The sequence below is a fragment of the Linepithema humile genome, chromosome 6 (genome assembly GCF_040581485.1).
Source record: "Linepithema humile isolate Giens D197 chromosome 6, Lhum_UNIL_v1.0, whole genome shotgun sequence".
Lineage (NCBI taxonomy): Eukaryota > Metazoa > Arthropoda > Insecta > Hymenoptera > Formicidae > Linepithema > Linepithema humile.
In genome coordinates this window covers 3,902,709-3,921,075 of record NC_090133.1, presented here as the reverse complement: position 1 = coordinate 3,921,075, position 18,367 = coordinate 3,902,709, and the positions used below count along the sequence as shown (strand labels likewise).

The following is an 18,367-nucleotide window of genomic DNA, read 5'->3' as shown; positions in this document are numbered from 1 at the left end:
ATTATTTATTAAATATTTTTGAATAAGAGTAGAAATTAATTTATAACATTAATCATTTTATTATACACACAAATCTTTAAAATAATTATAATCTTTATAATTTTTAACGTTTATATTAAATATAACATTAAATATAACATTTTAAAATAAAGCATGTAAATAAAATAAATAATTATTATAAAATCTGTTTTTATTTGGAGACATTATTTTCAATAAATTTCAAGTTTCTTCTACTTTTAACAGTGCGTTTTTTATTTTTCATAGCTTTTTCCAGTAAAAAAAAATGAAATGTAAAATATTTCTCAAATCAGAGCAAATATATAAGCAAAAAACTATAAGTAGAAAGTATAAGTAGAAAATATAAGTAGAACAAATATATAAATTGGTCCGTTTTACCCCATTTAAATTGGTCCATTTTACCCCACATAACAACATTAATATTATCTTATTTTTATTTACCTGTATCAAAATTATTTTTTAAATGTAACTGATGAAATATTACTTCTAAATAACCAGAAATATGGAACTTGTAGAAAAATTTAAAAATTTTAAGTTTTGCAATCTTAGTCACTTAAAATGTAATACTAAGAAATTAGATCACGAGATCTATTTGCAAGAATTTGACGTTTCTTTATAAATAACTTACGATAGTCTTATGATATAATGACGTAATTTTTAAACAGTTAAAAAGCATCAAAAAGGAAATTAATTTTATGTTTATCCAGCAGATAGAGGTACGTACTAATAAGATCTAGCAAATGGACCATTTTACCCCGCGGTCCGTCTTACCCCACCTTTCTCTAGTTGCAACTATATTTGCAAACATGTAAAAGGAGAAACAGAGACAAACAGAAGAAGAAGTAAAAAGATGGACGAGTTATTCAACAACAATATATATTTTATCATGGATTACAAGGAAGCTCATTAAGTTCATGAGCACGGAGTACACAGGATCTCTATTCCCACAAAACAGCAAAAGTGAAACAAAACATTACATGAATTGTAAGTGATAACAAAATTAAACCATAGGATTCAATCGAACGTGTGTAACACCAACAGGTATGCAGTATATTTTGATATTATATCATTATTTTGCATCAAAAATATTGTCGATTTTTGCGTAACCTTTTGCTAACAAGGAAAGTGACAGAGTTGTCCCTCACCGCTTTTGATGAATTGTGAATATGTTGTAGAGTAGCTCAAAATAAGAAACACGTATTTTTTTCTGTGATCTCGCACGTTTATGGGTTGAAACAATTCCTGCTGAAGCTGTTTATTCTATTTGGTTTTGACCAAATGTCGTTAAAACTGTAAAAAGTATAAAATAATGCTTTAAATAAAAGTTTTATGGTATTTAACAGGCTTTATAATTGCGCACTGGGTTTTTAAAACATTTTTTAATTTATTCCCTTGTTATTATTTTTACGAATTTCAAGATTTTTGTAATGATAAAAATTATAGTTTTCCGCTAAATTTAATTATATATGATTTTATGTCTCGAAATTGCATCTTTCAGAAATAATCCGTGAATATCGCACTATATGCACCGCGCTGCACGATGCATCGTTGATGCCGCGCTTGCGTTGCAATCGTCGTGCAATCGTCGTAAAAAAGTGAAAATAAAAATGTCACGTTATTGTCGTCACGTATTTCAAAAGCAGATTCTAATTGAAAAACAAAGTTTACTAAAGTTATTGTTAAGATATTCGCTTCACATTACACCCGTATAAATAATTGCCACAACGCGCCACAACATATACACGTATATATGTTGTAACCGATAACAAACACGTAAAAATTAAACAATTAAAAAAGGAGACAAATTAAAAGACAAACAAATAAATAAAAATCTTGAAATTTTAAATCCAATCTATTTTTTTATAATATTAACACAGACAATTCAAATTAATTATAGGATCTTCTATTTTTCAATAGTAAAACTATTTGCTCGTTTATTGTATTTTATTATTCTTTTTATTATTCTTTTTACATTTATAATAATATGTATATATGTCGATACAATTAAAACTTTAATTTCAACAACAACATATAACATAACATATAACATACAACATACATAAAATATATAAAGAATACATGAATTTTAACAGAATGAACGTATCACAAAGATAAGGTATCACAAAAATTCATGTATTCTTTATATATGCTCATATGTTGTATCTTATGTTGTATGTAACGTTATAACGTTTAAATTTTGTGATGTTTCAGCGATAATGGACACAAAAAGGAGCGAAATTCAATCTTATTACAGAGACAAAACCATTTTTATCACCGGCGCTTCCGGCTTTATGGGCAAGGTCCTATTGGAAAAGCTGCTGTACTGTTGCTCAGAAATCGACAAAATTTACATCCTTATACGGAGCAAAAAAGGTCATAACATCGATATTCGACTCAGCAACATATTCGATTTACCTGTAAGATATTGTGGGAATCCCGTTAACTCTTTTTTATCTAATGTCGCGTAACAAAATATCATGATATGCATTTCGAATATTTGCAAATGTCGCAATATATTTGTACCTTAAGCTACATTTGTTATATTTTTTAACACTTAATTAAATTTTATATTTACTTAGTAATCAATTATTAATTATTACACAATAATATTAAAACAACAAAAAAAGATTTGCAATAATCATAATTAGTTTACAAAATTTAGTGATTTTATTTACATGATTTTATTAATTTAGTATTCCCTTTTTTTAATTTTTAAAGACACTTAAGTTTAACATATTTATAATAATGTTTATGTTTATATTATTCTATAATAATCTTCTAATTACAACTATAATTTTTGCTACCATAAAAATTTATTACTTAATTTTAATCATAAATAATTCATGATTTTTTAAATCAGGTATGAAACTTTTACGAATGATAGTACACATTATGTAAATTAATAACAAATAATGGTGATAATTATTGATATTTCTATAGTTGTTTCAAAGAATCAAAATGGAGAAACCTAATGTCCTTCAAAAAGTGATACCGTTAAACGGCGACATAACTTCGGACAATTTGGGTCTCACTGAAGAGCAGCGAGAACGTCTGATAAACGAAGTACATGTGGTATTTCATTGCGCTGCATCTACTCGCTTCGATTTGAAATTAAAAGACGCCATCGAGATGAACACTGTAAGATATTAGCTCTACAATTTAAAAAAATCAACGTCAATAACTTAAGGTTACATTTGTTTTTTTTTTTTTATTTGAAAAAATGTCTTTACGTTGTGCTGATTACACCGTACTTACATTTAGATTTTGTATTCATGAATTATATACTTAACGTTATATAAAAAACGTGTTGACATTTAAATGCCAAAGCAAATAAAACTTACTTAATTTCGCGAATCTATTTTCCAAACCTAAATTTATGCATAATATTTTACACAATATCTAAAATGCATGATATCTGATTTAATCCTGCAGATAAGTACAAAAAGAGTACTGGACTTGGCAAAGCAAATGAAGCAACTGGAAGGTTTCCTGCACGTAAGCACGACTTTTAGTCACGTCGAACAAGAGGAACTTGCCGAACGTATATATGATTCCCCTCATAATCCCCACGATGTTATGAAAATCGTTCAATGGCTGGACGAAGAAGCTATCGATCTTCTTACACCAAAGTAATTAAATTAACGATCTTATTAATCATTAATAATAACATATTGATTAGTATATTTATTATAAAACTAATTATAAAATAAAATTATAAAATAATTATTTCTTTAGTGATTTAATTAAATATTAAAAAAATTATAAAGACTCAAAAATACTAAATAATTGTTTATTAAATAACTCATTGAATTATCCAATAATAAAAAATGTCTGTGCAATAACGTATTTGTCTATTGTTATAATTCTAGATTGATGCATCCGCATCCAAATAGCTACACGTATTCGAAGTGTCTTGCTGAAACATTGGTGGTAAACGAGTATCCTAATCTGTCTTGCTGCATTGTGAGACCATCACTCGGTAATTATTGGTATATTTTATAATTTTTCAGTGTTGAATTTGGTAATCTTATTTTTAAATAAAGCGCTGAGAGTTTTCCCTCTTCTAAAAGAAATAGGGTGCATGTGTATACACTGACGTGTGTACATTTATAGTTGCGGTGACGTGTAGGACGTCGGCCTAACGTCTGTGAGCGTTCCTAGAGTAAAAGTGATAGGCAAAATCACTTTTTAGCGAAAAAAGAATTAAAATTGTGTGAAACGTGTAAGAACTGTATATTAACTTTTTGTTAGAAATATACTTTTCTTTTTTATCCGATAAGTGTTTCACTGAATAAATCCACTTATATGATAAAAATTAAAAACTTCCAACATTCAGAAATCATAAGAGAAAATCTCTCGGCGCGATATACACACAAATTTTAACAGATCTGCACAATGCACTAAAAAACTCGGGAAAAATACAGAATTTCTGTTCACGTCTGCATGCAATTTGCTCGAATAAGCCAGTACAATATAGAATACATTAAAATAAAAAAAAAATAATTTAAATTTGTTTAGTATTACCAGCTATAAAAGAGCCGTTACCAGGTTGGGTGGACAATCTGAATAGTCCTATAGGATTGCTTGTCGCTGCGGGCAAAGGTGTCGTCAGATCAATGCACTGCAATGACAGTTATCATGCTGAAATTATACCGGTTGACATTGCAATTAATAATTTAATTGTAATTGCATACAGAGTCGGTACCAAGCAGGAAAAGTATGTAATTCCGCAATGTGCAATTTTTTTTTTGCATTATTAAACATACCGAAAAAATATTCAAATCAGAGTATGTTATTCAAAGCTCGCTTTGAACAATTGCAACACAATATGAGATAACATTTTATTTATTATTTTATGTGCTTAAAATATAAAAAAAAATAAAAAAATCAATATATACACATGTAAGAATTATTCATTTTGTGCGTATTTCTAGTTTTTAAATGTTTTTATGTTACGTAAAATTATAAGTAGATATCTATCTCAAATTTTGTTGCAAATTAATTGTTTGAAGTAAATTTAATATGCAATATGTCTATAATTTATAAACTATTTCTTTTCTACTACTATTTCTTATAATATTTAATATAAAATAATAATATTATTAATTTTGAAAAAATTCGTAACGTTTAAATTTCTCTTTTGCCAGCTTACAATCCATTTATAGATCAAAGAGTATACCCGTGTTCAACGTAACGCAAGGCAGAATAACAGAGGCCAAATTCGGTGAGATACTTGAAATGGGTAGGCGTGTTTTTTTCAAATATCCTTTTGAAGGACAGATTTGGTATCCTGACGGCAATATACGTAGCAACAAATTTGTGCACAATTTATTCGTCTTCTTTTTTCACATTATACCCGCATACCTTATCGACTTCTTGATGCTGATATTCCGACAAAAAAGATTGTAAGTTCTGAGTACTCTTTATAAAAATGTTTATCCATTAATCATTACTCATTACATAATGTTTTTTATAATGTTTTATATAATGACATAATATTATGTGATCTATTTTATTTGTTATCTTCTTTCTTTTCGTTCTTTCTAACAGTATGGTCAGAATCCAGAAACGAATTTCACATGGGCTCGTAGTACTGGAATATTTTACCACGAAGGAATGGATATTTCATAATCGTAAGGTATTAACTATGTTCGACGAAATGTTGCCAGAGGACAAAAAAATGTTTCGCACTTATGTCGAAGCTAATACTGACAAAACGGAGTATTTGAAGACTCTTGTTCTGGGTGCTCGACAATACTGCATGAAAGAAGACTTATCTTCCTTGCCGAGAGCCCGTCGGCATCAAAAAATGTGAGTATATTTTGCATAAATTTATTCTATGTTATATGTTTCTGTGCAAAAAAAACAGTTCCACAAAATTTATTCAGTCGCAGTTTAGAAATGTTTAAAATGCGAAACAATGTTTGAAGGTTTCAATAAATAGAAGAATGGTGAATACAGTTAAACATACCTTGCGTAATCTTGATATTCGTAAGAAGTTTCTACATTTCTTGAACGACAATTGCGTATTCTCAAGAGAAACTGAATTTTCATTGTGAGATAAGATCATTAATATAAGCGTAATATGTGAAAGTTAGGATGAAAGAAAATAGTAAAAAGAACTAACGTTGTTTAAATATTTCTCTCGTTTAAATGTTCCCTTCTGACGCTGCACATACATTTCTATTTTCTATTTCAGCTTGCATTGAATTTTTACGTCTAATCGCAATACAGTAGCAGTCAAATATACTTTACTAAAAATTAAAAAAAAATATTTACCAAATTTGTAGATTTACTAAAAATTAAATCTCATTAAAAATTAAATTTGCAAAGTTTAATTAAAATTTATTTACATTAAATTAAATTTGCATCAATAACATTAAAATTTAACTAAAATTGACTTAAATTATATATTTTAATTTTTTATTTTTTTTTTATTTGTATGCAACTTGTCGAAAATTTGCTATCATAAAATTCATCGTATATGTAAAATTTGTATGTTTCAGAATGTATGTTGTTCATATTACAACAGTGTACCTATTTTATTTCGGTATATCATATTATATTTACAACAACTTTGAGATAATGAAAATCAGTCTGGATTACATCACGGAGAAATTGAAATTGCTACCGATTATAGGCGGATTTGTGGAGCAGGCACATTTATAAGAACGCATTCTTTTTATGTTTACCGCAACATACATACATAATTTACAATGCAACTAACAAAAAGCAGAAGGATAATCCATTTGACACTCCTTTTGACTTTATAATCCAATAATTTGTTTAGAGTTTTTTGAGCTACTTGTAACTTTATTCCATAGAACACATATTACAGGCTGGAAGGTAATTTCAATATATTATCAATGTAAATACTTTATTGTGACTGTTGATATTAGATATAATTTTAAAATAGAGACAAAAACTTGATTGTGAAAATTATAAAATTGGATGATCTATATTAGTTCAACCAAAAAGTGAAGGTGTGCTATTTTAAAAAGATTACTGACTTTGATTGGCGAAACATATGTGTACAAGTTTATTTGTAATTCAATAAAAATGTATTACTGCATTTCATATAGTACGCATATATTTATGAATATATTCACTGCAGTCATGATATACATACATAAAAATGTGTGTTGCTTGCACTGAGAGAAAAATCCGGTTAAAATTGATCGGAAAATCCATTCAAAAAGTAACAAACGGATATTATCGATCTCTTCAATCGGAAAAAATAACCGATGAAGACTGAAATAACCGATCAAAAATATCCGATTAGAAAATATCCGTTTGTTACTTTTTGAACGAATAGTCCGATTATATTATGTCCGATCAATAGATCTAATCGGAATCTGATCGGAATCTGATCGGAATTTTCCCCTTAAATATACCAATTAATATTAATATTAATTTGTATTACTTCTTCTTCTACTTTGAGTTCTTCAAGAACAGTTCTAACTGTATTACAATTCATTTCTTTCACTTCTTAATAATTGACACGTAATACACTATTATATACAAAATATTGCACACAATATTGCGTCACACTGCCTTCACGCTGCTTCGATGACGAACACGAGACAATAGAGTACAGGCTCATGCACGCTGGGCCCATCGGTACGACTGTTAGCACGACCAATCACAATCGAGTTACCAGTGCGACTTCGAAATGTGTACACATGTATTTCATCGGACTTCTGAACGGATAAATTGTATTTCATCGGATATTACACTTTATCGGATAATATTTTAATCGGATATAGTACATTAGATTGGACATTCAGCTTGATCGGAAAAAATACCTTATTTTTATCCGATCAAGTGCAATGTCCGATCATATTATATATCAATTTAAACGGATAAGTAAATCGCAGCTCATTATCCGTTCATATTTCATTGGAAATTTTATTTCATCGGATAAAGGCATCTATCATTTCATCGGATAGCCCTAAATCCAATCAAAATCAATCGGATAAGATGTTCAAACGGTTTTTTCCGATTAGAGTCGCTGGATATTTTTCTCAGTGTGGGAATAAAGAATTTATTATATTTTATTATATGATATTTATTATATAAACATATATTATATTAATTTGTCAAATATAAATATGTAACAAATAAAAATATATGTATATTTCATGGATATTTCAATCTTTTTTGTAAAATTAATAAAAATATGCCTCACAATTTTTCCTTGGTATTGCTGAGATTGTCAGTAAAATTTATCATTTTGTAAAACGTATATAAAAAATTTTATTTTAAACGATCTATATGATTCGGGACAGGATTCTGTATATTGCGTACTTCGTCCTGATTCTTTTTTCTACCTTTTCTACATTATGCGGCGCAGAAAGAGGTAAATAAAATTCTGTCAAATGTTTTGTCGCGATTTATAAATACATAAGAATAAAAACGAAAAAAGTATATGACATTTTCTTTTAGTTAGATGTATGGTGTTATAAACAATATGTGTATTTTCAAATTAAATATTTTAGTTTATATCTGACTCATATATAGCTTATATAATCTATTAAACATCTTATATATGCCTGTTTCGTCTTGGGTCATAGACGTGGAATAAAATTTTGTTTAAGAAAAAGAATGCAAACCATAAGAAAAAACATACTCAGGCCACACGTGTAGTAAATTACTAACAAAAAGAAGACGTATTAAAAATTGTCAGCTTACATTAGATCTCTTTTGGTGATTAATTACAAACTACGATAGTGAGAATAACGCAGCACAATAATGACTTATCAAAAAAACTAACTTTTATATACACTTGTTACATTATCGCGGAGAAATAAATGAAGCTGTAACAAATGCCGTGATAAATGCAACAGTGTGACACAAAGCGCTAGTAAAGGATTTTTCTTCATATTATTAAGAATATGTTTTACGTAAAAGAATTATTACATAAAAAAAAAAATTATTTTTTAATTATAAAGGTGATATTTGATATGAATTTTAATAGTGGATTCTATTTAAAAATTAAAAATAAATTATTAAGATTAATAAAACAATAAGTAGATTTATATTTCAGATTTCTACGTCAAACTATTTATTGAAAATATGAGAAAAAAGTTAAGTTTACACGCAACATAACACAAATATAATATTTTTAAAACAATAACTACAATCTGCTTGCTGAACATAGATATAAGTCCTTGAAATAGAGCGAACAAAATAATTCTTTATTTTGACATAAAACTCAATTCTTTAAAAGTTTTTACATTTCAACATTCATCTATTTGTTGCAAAGCAAGATTATACTTTGTAAATGCGCACTATCTTTATGTTATAAGAAAGAAAGAAACGTCATTAAAAATATCGATTAAATATAATTTATTATAGTAAATGTGAAGTACATTCTACGTCGTTAATAGAAGACTGACGCAAAAATCAAAGGTTAAATAATACTAATAAGCGTGTGCAAGTGCATAAGTTTAAATATTTTTTTCTTTCTTTATATTGTGTAATGATGTAATAATTGCATTTATTACGGACTCCTCGTATTTTCCAAGAAAATGACATCATAAGATAAATATCATAGATATCAAGATAGATTATCATCAATACATTATGCATGACTACTTTATTTTATTATTTTCTATTCACTAGCTCAAACGCTTTTCTTTAAAATAATATTATTCTTATATAAATCTAAAAGAATATATGAAAAAATAAAATATAAGTGAAAATAAATAAATAATTTTTATATTATTTTACATTTATAATAATTATAATTATAATTATAATTATAATAAATTAAATTATATAAATTATATAAATTATAATTATAATTATAATAAAACAATTAGAACAACGTAATATTTCTTTCCTCTTATTTATTTGTTCAAGACAAAGTGAACACTAACATTTTTATTATATCTATTTTTTAGTTACTTTTTGCGTAAAAAACAAGATTTATACAAATTCAATCCATCAAACTTTTACAAAAAAAACAAAGTTTTAGAAAGTTTAGTATTTTGATACTATTTTTAAATATCCTACAAAATCGACAAGTAGATAAAATTTAACCAGATTTTGCATATTCCGGATTCATCAACAGTCGAGATGTAATGGCATACAGCGTCCTTCGATAGTTTTACGCGCATCTAAGAACGATGACGTTCATGAAATGTTCATGAATTGTTTATAGGAACGTGAAAATGAAAAAAAACCAATTTGTCTTGCGATTAGAAGCGAGCTTTTTGCCTCTAGCAAGAACGAAACGCATAAAATTTTTTGTTGTAGTGTCAACTATGTGGGAAAAGGAACAGAGAGAAACAGAAGAAAAGAAAAAAAGATTGACAAGTCATTCTACAACAGTACATATTTCATCACGGATTACAACGAAGCTCATTAAGTTTGTGAGCACGGAGTACACAGGATCTATTCTCACAAAATAGCAAAAGTGAAACAAAACATTACATTAATTGCAAGTGATAACAGAATTAAACCATAGGATTCAATCGAACGTGTGCAACACCAACAGGTATCCAGTATATTTTTGTATTATATCATTATTTTGCATTCAAATTATTGCCGATTTTTGCGTAACCTTTTGCTAACGAGAAAGTGACAGAGTTGTCCTCCTTCAATTTTGATGAGTTTTGAATATGTTGTAGAGTATCTCAAAATAAGAGACACGTATATTTTTTTGCGTTCTCGCACGTTTAGGGGTTGAAACAATTTCTACAAGCTGAAGTGGTTTATTTTATTTGGTTTTGACAAAATATCGTTAAAACTGTAAAAAGTATAAAAAAATGTTTTAAATAAAAATTTTATGGTATTTTACGGGCTTTATAACCGCGCAGCTGGATTTTTATAAAAATTTTATATTTTTTAATTTATCTCCTTGTTATTATTTTTACGAATTTCAAGATTTTTGTGTAATAACAAAAGTTATTGAATTTTTTACGCTAAATTCAACTATAGGAAATGATTTTATGTTTCGAAACCGCATCTTTCAGAAATGATCCGTGAATATCGCACTATATGCTCCGCGCTGCATGATGCATCGTTGATGCTGCGCTTGCGTTGCGCAATCATCGTAAAAAAGTAAAAATAAAAATGTCACGTTAATGTCGTCAAGTCTTTAAAAAGCAAAGTTCTAATCAAATGACAAAGCTTACTAAAGTTATTGCAAAGATACCCCTTTTACATTACACCCTTATAAATAATTGCTACAACGCGCCACAACATATACACATATATATGTTGTAACCGATAACAAACACGAAAAAATTAAATGATTAAAAAAGAAGACAAATTAAAAGACAAACAAATAAATAAAAATCTCGAAATTTTAAATGCTATCTATTATTTTATATTAGTAACACAGACGATTCAAATTAATTACAGGATCTTCTATTTTTCAATAGTAAAACTATTTGCTCGTTTATTGTATTTCTATCATTCTTTTTACATTTATAATAATATATATATATATATATATATATATATATATATATATATATATATATGTCGATACAATTAAAACTTTAATTTCAACAACGACATATAACATAACATATAACATACAACTTATATAAAATATATAAAGAATACATGAATTTTAACGGAATGAACGTATCACAAAGATAAGGTATCACAAAAATTCATGTATTCTTTATATATGCATATATGTTGTATCCTATGTTGTCTGTAATGTTATAACGTTTAAATTTTTGTGTTTCAGTGATAATGGACAAGAAAAGGAGCGAAATTCAATCCTATTACAAAAACAAGACCATTTTTGTCACCGGCGCTTCCGGCTTTATGGGCAAGGTTCTCTTGGAAAAGTTGCTGTATTCTTGCTCGGAAATCGACAAAATTTACATCATTATACGAAGCAAGAAAGGTCACAACATCGATACTCGACTCAGTAACATATTCGATTTACCTGTAAGATATTGTGGGAATTCCATTACTTAATTTTAATCTTAAATAATTCATGATTTTTTAAATCAGGTATGAAACTTTTACAAATGATAGTACACATTATGTAAATTAATAACAAATAATGGTAATAATTATTGATATTTCTATAGTTGTTTCAAAGAATTAAAATCGAGAAACCTAATGTCCTTCAAAAAGTGATACCGTTAAACGGCGACATAACTTCGGACAATTTGGGTCTCACTGAAGAGCAGCGAGAACGTCTGATAAACGAAGTACATGTGGTATTTCATTGCGCTGCATCTACTCGCTTCGATACGAAATTAAAAGACGCCATCGAGCTAAACACTGTAAGATATTAGTTCTACAATTTAAAAAAATCAACGTCAATAACTCAAAGTTTCATTTGTTGCATTTGTCTTTTTTATGTGAAAAAAGTCCTTTATTACTATTATTACACATTACGCTGATTACATTGTACATTTAGATTCTGTATTCTTTAATTATATATTTAATTTTATATGAAAAACGTGTTGACATTTAAATGCCGATGCAATATAAAACTTACTTAATTTCGTGAATCTGTTTTCCAAACCTAAATTTATGCATAATATTTTACACAATATCTAAAATGCATGATATCTGATTTAATCCTGCAGATAAGTACAAAAAGAGTACTAGACTTGGCAAAGCAAATAAAGCAACTGGAATGTTTCCTGCACGTAAGCACGACTTTTTGTCACGTCGAACAAAAGGAACTTGCCGAATGTACATATGATTCCCCTCATAATCCCCACCATGTCATGAAACTCGTTCAATGGCTGGACGAAGAAGCTATCGATCTTCTTACACCAAAGTAATTAAATTAACGATCTTATTAATCATTAATAATAACATATTGATAAGTATATTTATCATAAAACTGGATATAAAATTAAAATAATTACCTCTTTAGTGATTTAATTCAGCGCTCGGAATTAGTTGAACATTTCGGGCCGATTCCCGAGACGACGCCTTCTGTTCCCCTACTACCGCCCGGCCGCTGGCAGCCGAGCCGCCGATAGCTCTGCCTCAGGAGCGTTTTATATTAGAAATAGGCTGGATTGTTTAGGCATCTGTCAAGAAATCGTAACATTTTCTTCGCTACATAAATAATGTTTATTTTCATTAATAATTAAATATATATATATATTATGTATTAATGAAAATAAACATTATTTATGTAGCAAAGAAAATATTACTATTTTCTGAGAGGTGTCTCAACAATCCAGCCTATTTCTTATATAAAACGCTCCTGAGGCAGAGCTATCGGCGGCTCGGCCGCCAGCAGCCGGGCGGTGGTGGGGGAACAGGAGGCGTCGTCTCGGGAATCGGCCCAAAATGTGCAACTAATTCCGAGCGCTGATTTAATTAAATATTTAAAAAATAATAAAGACTTAAAAATACTAAATAATTGTTTATTAAATAACTCATTGAATTATCCAATAATAAAAAATGTCTGTGCAATAACGTATTTGTCTATTGTTATAATTCTAGATTAATGCATCCGCATCCAAATAGTTACACGTATTCGAAGTGTCTTGCCGAAACATTGGTGGTCAACGAGTATCCTAATCTGCCTTGCTGTATTGCCAGGCCATCAATCGGTAATTATTGGTATATTTTATAAATTTTTAGTAATTATAAGAAAAAATCTCTCGGCGCGATAGTTACACAAATTATATCAGATCTGCACAATACACTGAAAAATTCGGGAAAAATATAGAAACTTCTGTTCACATCTGCATGCAATATGCTCGAATAAGCCAGTACACTATATAATACATTAAAATAAAAAAAAATTAATTTAATTTTGTTTAGTATTTTCAGCTATAGAAGAACCGTTACCAGGTTGGGTGGACAATCTGAATGGTATTGTAGGATTGCTCATCGCTGCGGGCAAAGGTGTCGTCAGATCAATGCACTGCAACGGCAGATATCATATTGAAGCTATACCGGTTGACATTGCGATTAATAATCTAATTGTAATTGCATACAGAGTCGGTACCAAGCAGGAGAAGTATGTTACTCCGCTTTGTGCAATTCTTTTTTTTCGCATCATTTAACATGCCGAAAAAACATTCAAATCAAAGTATGTTATTCAAATCTCGCTTTGGACAATTGCAACACAATATGGGATAACATTCTATTTATTTTATGTGACCTATCGTATAAAAAAACAATTAAAAAATCAATATATACACATGTATGGATTACTCATTTTGTGCGTATTTCTAGTTTTTAAATGTTTTTATGTTACGTAAAATTATAAATAGATATCTATCTCAAATTTTGTTGCAAATTAATTGTTTGTTTAAAACAAATTTAACATGCAATATGTCTATAATTTATAAACTATTTCTTTTCTACTACTATTTCTTATCATATTTAATATAAAATAATGATATTATTAATTATTTAAAGATTTGTAATGTTTAAATTTCTCTCTTGTGTGCTTACAATTGTCAATCCATTTATAGATCAAAAAGTATACCCGTGTTCAATGTAACACAAGGCAGAATAACAGAGATGACATTTGACGAGACCCTTGAATTGGGTAGGCGTGTTTATTACGAATATCCTTTTGATGGACAGGTTTGGTATCCTGACGGCAATATACGTAGCAACAAATTTGTGCACAATTTATTCGTCTTCTTTTTCCACATCATACCCGCGTACTTTATCGATTTCTTAATGCTGATTTTTCGACAAAAAAGATTGTAAGTTCTGAGTACTCTTTATAACAATGTTTATCCATTAATTATTACTTATTACATAATATTTTTTAATATAACATAATATTATGTGATCTATTTTTATTATTTTCTTTCTTTTCGTTCTTTCTAACAGTATGGTCAAACTCCAGAAACGAATTTCAGCTGGACTCGAAGTACTGCAATATTTTACCACGAGAAAATGGATATTTTATAACAATAAAATAACAACTATATTTGATGAATTATCGCCAGAGGATAAAAAATTGTTTCGCACTTATATCGATTCTAATTCCGACAAAATAGAGTATACAAAGAATTGTATTCTCGGCGCGCGACAATACTGCTTAAAGGAAGACTTGTCTTCTTTACCGAGAGCCCGTCGGCATCAAAAGATGTGAGTATATTTTGCATAAATTTATTCCATGTTATATATTTTTGTGCAAAAAGAACAGTTCCACAAAATTTATTCAGTCGCAGTTTAGAAATGTTTAAAATGCGAAACAATGTTTGAAGGTTTCAATAAATAGAAGAAAGGTGAATACAGTTAAACATACCTTGCGTAATCTTGATATTCGTAAGAAGTTTCTACATTTCTTGAACGACAATTGCGTATTCTCAAGAGAAACTAAATTTTCATTGTGAGATAAGATCATTAATATAAGCGTAATATGTGAAAGTTAGGATAAAAGAAAATAGTAAAAGAAACTAACGTTGTTTAAATATTTCTCTCGTTTAAATGTTCCCTTCTGACGCTGCACATACATTTCTATTTTTTATTTCAGCTTGCATTGAATTTTTACGTCTAATCGCAATACAGTAGCAGTCAAATATACTTTACTAAAAATTTAAAAAAAAATTTACAAAATTTGTAGATTTACTAAAAATTAAATCTTATTAAAAATCAAATTTGCAAAGTTTAATTAAAATTTATTTACATTAAATTAAATTTGCATCAATAACATTAAAATTTAACTAAAATTGACTTAAATATTATATATTTTAATTTTTTATTTTTTTTCGATTTGTATGCAACTTGTCGAAAACTTGATGTCATACAATTCATCGTATATGTGAAATGTGTATGTTTCAGAATGTACGTTCTTCATATTACAACAGTGTACCTATTTTACTTCGGCATATTATATTACATTTACAACAATTTTGAGATAATGAAAATCAGTCTGGATTACATCACGGAGAAATTGAAATTGCTGCCGATTATAGGCGGATTTGTGGAGAAGGCGCATTTATAAGAATGCATTCTTTTCACGTTTACCGCACCATACATATATAATTTACAACGCAACTAACAAAGAGCAGAAGGATAATCCGTTTGACACTCCCTTTGACTTTATTATCCAATAATTTGTTTAGGGTTTTTTGAGCTACTTGTAACTCTATTCCATAGAACACATATTACAGGCTGGAAGGTAATTTTAATATATTTTCAATGTAAATAATTTATTGTGACTATTGATATTAGATATAATTTCAAAATAGAGACAAAGACTAAGTTGTGAAAATTATAAAATTGGATGATCTATATTAGTTCAACCAAAAAATGAAGGTATGCTTTTTTAAAAAGATTACTGACTTTGATTGGCGAAACATATGTGTACAAGTTTATTTGTAATTCGATAAAAATATATTACTGCATTTTATATAATACACATATATTTATGAATATATTCACTGCAGTCATGATATACATACATAAAAATGTGTTGCTTGGGAATGAAGAATTTATTATATTTCATTATATGATATTTATTATATAAGTATATATTATATTAATTTGTCAAATATAAATATGTAACAAATAAAAATATATGTATATTTCATGGATATTACAATTTTTTTTGTAAAATTAATAAAAATATGCCTCACAGTTTTTCTTTGGTATTTCTGAGATTGTCAGTAAAATTTATCATTTTGTAAAACGTATATAAAAAATTTTATTTTAAACGATCTATATGATTCGGGCCAGGATTCTGTATATTGCGTACTTCGTCCTGATTCTTTTTTCTACCTTTTCTACATTATGCGGCGCAGAAAGAGATAAATAAAATTCTGTCACATGTTTTGTCGCAATTTATAAATACATAAGGATAAAAACGAAAAAAGTATATGACATTTTCTTCCAGTTAGATGTATGGTGTTATATACAATATGTGTATTTTCAAATTAAATATTTTAGCTTATATCTGGCTCATATATAGCTTATATAATCTATTAAACATCTTATATAGCCTGTTTCGTCTTGGGTCATAGACGTGGAATAGAATTTTGTTTGAGAAAAAGAATGCAAACCATACGAAAAAATATACTCAGGCCACACGTGTAGTAAATTACTAACAAAAAGAAGACGTATTAAAAATTGTCAGCTTACATTAGATCACTTTTGGTGATTAATTACAAACTACGATAGTGAGAATAACGCAGCACGATAATGACTTATCAATAAAACTAACTTTTATATAAACTTGTTACATTATCGCGGAAAAATAAATGAAGCTGTAACAAATGCCGTGATAAATGCAACAGTGTGACACAAAGCGCTAGTAAAGGATTTTTCTTCATATTATTAAGAATATGTTTTACGTAAAAGAATTATTACATAAAAAGAAAAAATGATTTTTTAATTATAAAGGTGATATTTGATATGAATTTTAATAGTGGATTCTATTTAAAAATTAAAAATAAATTATTAAGATTAATAAAACAATAAGTAGATTTATATTTCAGATTTCTACGTCAAACTATTTATTGAAAATATGAGAAAAAAGTTAAGTTTACACGCAACATAACACAAATATAATATTTTTAAAACAATAACTACAATCTGCTTGCTGAACATAGATATAAGTCCTTGAAATAGAGCGAACAAGGTAATTCTTTATTTTGACATAAAACTCAATTCTTTAAAAGTTTTTACATTTCAACATTCATCTATTTGTTGCAAAGCAAGAATTTACATTGTAAATGCGCAGTATCTTTATGTTACAAGGAAGAAAAAGACGTCATTAAGAATGTCGATTAGATATTATTTACTCTAGTAAATGTGGTGTTCCACATTATTAATAGTAGACTGACGCAAGAATCAAAGATTAAATAATACTAATAAGCGTGTGCAAGTGCATAAGTTTAAATATACTTCTTTTTTTATATTGTGTAATAATGTAATAATTGCATTTATTTACGGACTCCTCGTATTTTTCAAGAAAATGACAACATAAGATAAATATCATAAATATCAAGATAGATTATCATCAATACATTATGCATGACTACTTTATTTTATTATTTTCTATTCACTACCTCAAACGCTTTTCTTTAAAATAATATTTTTCTTATATAAATCAAAAAGAATATATGAGAAAATAAAATAAGTGAAAATAAATAAATAATTTTTATATTATTTTACATCTATAATAATTATAATAATAATAAAACAATTAGAACAACGTAATATTTTTTTCCTCTTATTTATTTGTTTAAGACAAAGTGAACACTAACATTTTTATTACATCTATTTTTTAGTTACTTTTTGCGTAAAAAACAAGATTTATACAAATTCAATCCATCAAACTTCTACAAAGAAAACAAAGTTGTAGAAAGTTTAGTATTTTGATACTATTTCTAAATATCCTGCAAAATCGACAAGTAGATAAAATTTAACCAGATTT

General features: G+C 27.9%; 2 protein-coding genes across 6 annotated transcripts; both read left to right on the top strand.

The window, feature by feature from the left end:
• The first annotated feature begins 902 nt into the window (after positions 1-902).
• Positions 903-6,687, top strand: LOC105679464 (putative fatty acyl-CoA reductase CG5065). Of its 3 annotated transcripts, none has more exons than XM_067358263.1 (9): positions 903-1,059; positions 2,230-2,435; positions 2,959-3,156; positions 3,451-3,647; positions 3,888-3,997; positions 4,537-4,735; positions 5,166-5,423; positions 5,569-5,829; positions 5,949-6,205. In XM_067358263.1, the coding sequence occupies exons 2-9, from the start codon at positions 2,235-2,237 to the stop codon at positions 5,956-5,958; spliced, it is 1,434 nt and encodes a 477-aa protein (XP_067214364.1). In that variant the 5' UTR covers positions 903-1,059; positions 2,230-2,234; the 3' UTR covers positions 5,959-6,205. The 3 variants fall into 3 exon arrangements, with proteins under 3 accessions (XP_067214364.1, XP_067214365.1, XP_067214363.1); XM_067358262.1 differs by lacking the exon at positions 5,949-6,205 and adding an exon at positions 6,525-6,687 and having other exon boundaries at positions 906-1,059; positions 5,184-5,423; XM_067358264.1 differs by lacking the exon at positions 5,949-6,205 and having other exon boundaries at positions 904-1,059; positions 5,569-5,833.
• A 3,672-nt stretch (positions 6,688-10,359) lies between these two features.
• On the top strand, positions 10,360-16,526 carry LOC105679465 (putative fatty acyl-CoA reductase CG5065). Of its 3 annotated transcripts, none has more exons than XM_012379514.2 (9): positions 10,360-10,519; positions 11,726-11,931; positions 12,078-12,275; positions 12,585-12,781; positions 13,462-13,571; positions 13,795-13,984; positions 14,445-14,684; positions 14,815-15,075; positions 15,772-16,526. In XM_012379514.2, the coding sequence occupies exons 2-9, from the start codon at positions 11,731-11,733 to the stop codon at positions 15,932-15,934; spliced, it is 1,560 nt and encodes a 519-aa protein (XP_012234937.2). In that variant the 5' UTR covers positions 10,360-10,519; positions 11,726-11,730; the 3' UTR covers positions 15,935-16,526. The 3 variants fall into 3 exon arrangements, with proteins under 3 accessions (XP_012234937.2, XP_067214361.1, XP_067214360.1); XM_067358260.1 differs by lacking the exon at positions 15,772-16,526 and adding an exon at positions 15,195-15,403 and having other exon boundaries at positions 13,786-13,984; XM_067358259.1 differs by having other exon boundaries at positions 10,361-10,519; positions 13,786-13,984.
• The last annotated feature ends 1,841 nt before the right edge of the window (positions 16,527-18,367 follow it).